The 4,576-nt window shown below is 28.9% G+C and overlaps 1 protein-coding gene across 1 annotated transcript; it reads right to left on the minus strand.

The window, feature by feature from the left end:
- Positions 1 to 3,709: 3,709 nt before the first annotated feature.
- On the minus strand, positions 3,710 to 4,170 carry LOC140872496 (geranyl diphosphate phosphohydrolase-like). Its single transcript, XM_073275340.1, has 2 exons — positions 4,095 to 4,170; positions 3,710 to 3,948 (listed from the first exon to the last, which is right to left on the minus strand). The coding sequence occupies exons 1-2, from the start codon at positions 4,168 to 4,170 to the stop codon at positions 3,710 to 3,712; spliced, it is 315 nt and encodes a 104-aa protein (XP_073131441.1).
- Positions 4,171 to 4,576: the final 406 nt, after the last annotated feature.

The raw sequence follows: 4,576 nt of genomic DNA on the forward strand, positions 1-4,576 counted from the left end.
TATATATTTATTTATTTATAATTATAATATTTATATATTTATTTATTTATAATATGTATTTATTTATTTTATAATTTATAATATATATAATATTATATTTATTTATTTATTCATATATTTTTAATTTATATGTATATATATATAATTTTTAAGCTCGAGCTCGAGTCCTCGACCTACAAACGAGCTCGGACACATATTTTACTACTCGATCGAGCTTTTAAGCTCGAGCTCGAGTACTCGACCTACAAACGAGCTCGGACACATATTTTACTACTCGATCGAGCTCGAGCTCGAGTAGTAAAATATGAGTCGAGCTCGAGCACGAGTAATGTGCTACTCGAGCTCGGCTCGGCTCGATAACACCCCTAAGTATGACTAAATGGTGAAAGACATAATTAATACTGAAGGGAAAAAATACATTGTCATAATATATATCCCTGGTAACTTATTTTTTTTAAAAAATAAAAATAAAAATAATACAATATATGAAGTTTTAATATTATATTTATTTATTTATAATTATATTATTTATATATTTATTTATTTATAATATGTATTTATTTATTTATTTTATAATTTATAATATATATAATATTATATTTATTTATTTATTCATATATTTTTAATTTATATGTATATATATATATATAATTTTTAAGCTCGAGCTCGAGTACTCGACCTACAAATGAGCTCGAGCACATATTTTACTATTCGATCGAGCTCGAACTCGAGCTCGAGTAGTAAAATATGAGTCGAGCTCGAGCACGAGTAATGTGCTACTCGAGCTCGGCTCGGCCCGATAACACCCCTAAGTATGACTAAAGGGTGAAAGACATAATTAATACTGAAGGAGAAAAATACATTGTCATAATATATATCCCTGGTAACTTATTTTTTTTAAAAAAATAAAAATAAAAATAATACAATATATGAAGTTTTAAAAACTAATACATAATCATGAAATTTCATTTTATTTAGTTATGCACCGTTATGTTCACCATATTACTAATATATGTATAATTCATTTCATCAAATCTCACGTTCTTCTCATCATATTATTTATGTATATATTAACTATTTATCTCACATCAATCAAATTATTAATTATTTATCTCACATCAATCAAATTATTAAATTTAAATTACTATATTACCCCTTATAAATTATATAAATTTTATTTTATTTATTGTTAAAATGACAAAATAGTCATTTAACATTTTTATATAAAATTTAATCAATCAAATCAAATATACTATAATCTATCAATCAAATCCAATACTATTTTAACTATAATTTCTTATTTATTTTTTATTACATTATATTACTCATCTATATATTACTTATATCATACCTCAAACCAAACGGTGTCTTAGTAAATACCAATATTAGTTGGCTAAAAAAAAATACCAATATTACTTGTTATTGAGGAAATGGGCTGGGCTCTTTGAAAACAATTTGGACAAAAAAACCTGACGGCCGAATGCTAACTTTTGCCAATGAGGAATTCCACCCTGCACAAAAATAATATTTTTTAAATGAATTAAACCAAATAATATAACTCTCACAAAAATTGACCCGTGAAATTGCCTATCAAAGAAATTTTTGTGTTCGAATATTAGTATTAGATAGAAAACAATAACTGAATGAGTCATGCTAGAATTATAAGTAGGGGTGAAAAAAAAATACCGAAATACCGGAAAACCGTACCGAAAAAATTACCGAAATTACCGAAAAAATCGGTATACGGTATCGGTATGGTAAATTTTTTTTTTTCGATATACCGAAATATCGAAAAATAATTTTTTTTAAAAAAATATATATATGAAAATTTTCGGTATACCGACTTTTTTGCCGGTATACCGAATTTTTTTTGGTATACCGACAATTTTTCGGTATACCGAATTGTTTTTGAATTCGGTATCGGTACACGGTATAGATTTTTTCCATACCGAAAATTCGGTATATTCGGTATACGGTACGGTATCGATATGGAAAAATTCCATACCAATTTTTTCGATATGGAATACGGTATCCGATTTTCGGTACGGTATATCGTACCGACCCACCCCTAATTATAAGTTATATCTAGGATGCATGACATTTTTTTCTTTTTCAAAAGTAATTTTTGGACATGAAGATACTAACGGATCGAATAGGACCATGCGTGGGCCGAAGGCCCGTGAAATAAAATTTGTTGGGCCAATTTATGTTGAGAAATACAAATGGTGTAACAAATGTAGCTTTGAAATTTAGTTTAGCCTTTAGATTTGTAGGCAATTGGGGCCAGCGAACTTGTGAAGATGTTGATTCATATTTAGTTAACATATGATTAGATTAATTTACGTAAAACGAGTTGTAAATTTTAGTAGGCATCGGTACTCTTTTATTTTCTATTGCTCAATATATATAACTATAAGGGGAAAAATCAAATATACAAATGAATAAAGATGTTATATTTGTCTACTTAGCGATTTGTACATGATTTATACACTTTTATATTTAAATGCTTATGAGTTTAGTTTGAATTATCATAGTTGAGTAACCAAAAGTTGTAAGAAGATATATAATGTGCATATACATACACACATGATGTTATAGCGAATACATTAAATAAATGGGAATCTTGTCCAACGTCAAACAATGAAACAATACACATTTAACAAAAATTTATATGAAATTATTTAGCGTTCAATTTTGTGAAACTTATTTTCTATTAGATCTAAATTATGAAAAAATATTATTTTTTATATCAAAAATAATATTTTCCATTGTAATTATAGACCAATTCAACTTATCATCTCACAAATATAATGTCCGACAAGAGATATGTTATACACATTTTTTTAGGAAGGATCCAAAATTTGGTGTAACATAACAATTACATAAATATTAAAACAGGTTCTGTCTCATAAGATGAGAAGATAAAAAATATATGATATAAAAATTAAACTATAGAACTTAAATAAAACCTCATATATAAAATAAATGGGGAAATTTTTTTTATAATAATCTTATAAGTTTTCCTTTTTGTGATTTCAGATTTTTATGTTATCAGATTTCAGTTTTACCATCATATTTGTTTGTTTGTTTGTTTGTTTTGTTTTGTTTTGTTTTTGTTTGTTTTGTTTTCCAATTTTGGTCTTTATTCAAATGTTTGCGCTGAGATAAAACTATTATGTATAGTGTCACGTAAGTATTTCAATGAAAAAAAGATTAAAATTATCAAAAATTGAAATATGCAGGATTAAAACTGAAATATATATGAAAATATAAAAGGAACAAAATTACAATATCAAATTTACATTTTCCCAAATAAATGTATGTAATGAATACATCATTTCGGAATTTGTATTATTATTATTTTAGAATTTATGCCATAACCAACCAACCAGGTGGGTAGAAGTAGAGGTGTAATCGAACCGAGCCGAGTCGAGTAGCACACTACTCGAGCTCGAGCTCGATCGAATAATAAATTTCGTGCTCGAACTCGAGCTCGAAAATTATAGATATATACATATATATATATATAAATAAAAAATATATTAATAAATAAATAAATATATTTATATATTATATTTATATTTATATTATATATATTTATGTGTTATCGAGTAGCTCGCGACGCGAGCTACTCGAACACAAATATTTAAAGCTTGGACTCGAGCTCAATGGATGCACGAGCCACTCGAGCTCGGTCAAATCGAATGTCTCAAAGCTGAGGGAGATGGTCCCAATCGTACCAATCCCAGCCGTCGCATTTCTCCGGTTCGAGAATGGCCGGCGTCTGCCTACCGTCAGAAAGAACTTCACGCAGCAGCACCACAATCAACTGCACCGATTTGGGTTCTGAAAGCACGTCGTTCATCACCTTCAGGAACTCCATCCCAGTGATATCCAGACCCATCTCCTCCTTCACCTCCCTCGCCCCGCATTCCTCAAAACTTTCGCCTGCAAGAAAATAGAAAGATCTGAGTTAATGCTTTATCCAAACACTAATTTGTCTCAATATATATATCGCAAGAAAATGAATTAATGAAGGATATATGACCGAATTCCAGGTGGCCGCCCGGAAGACCGAAGGTGCCGAAACCAACGGCGGCCGAGAAGCACCTTGGTTCCCTTGAACAGAAACACCCTGACACTACCTTCTTGCTTCGGTGCTGATGACATTATTGACAACATCTCCGGTCCCGTTAATCTCGTTATGTATACGTGAGCAGTATTAATCCATTTTTTTTTTTGTTGTATATAAGAGTCGAGTGAACAATTCGGTTTCACATATATTTATTCTTGAAAAAATTAGTTATTATTTTTTTTTGAAAAAAATTAGTTATTGATAGTGACGGACTCACACATTTCGTGGTTGTATATATATGTTTTAAAGTTATGGAAATTATAAAATTCATCGACTGTATTTCGACAAATTTTTTTATATTAATCATAAAAATAAAATAATAAAACGAAAAAACAAATGGCATGCCATCTGTCCAAATTGTGGTATACCCCTCCTAAATTATAATAACTAATAAAAAATGCACACACGTTGCTTGTGTAATATATTATATATAGATATTAT

This window comes from Henckelia pumila, unplaced genomic scaffold (genome assembly GCF_033568475.1).
Source record: "Henckelia pumila isolate YLH828 unplaced genomic scaffold, ASM3356847v2 CTG_466, whole genome shotgun sequence".
Lineage (NCBI taxonomy): Eukaryota > Viridiplantae > Streptophyta > Magnoliopsida > Lamiales > Gesneriaceae > Henckelia > Henckelia pumila.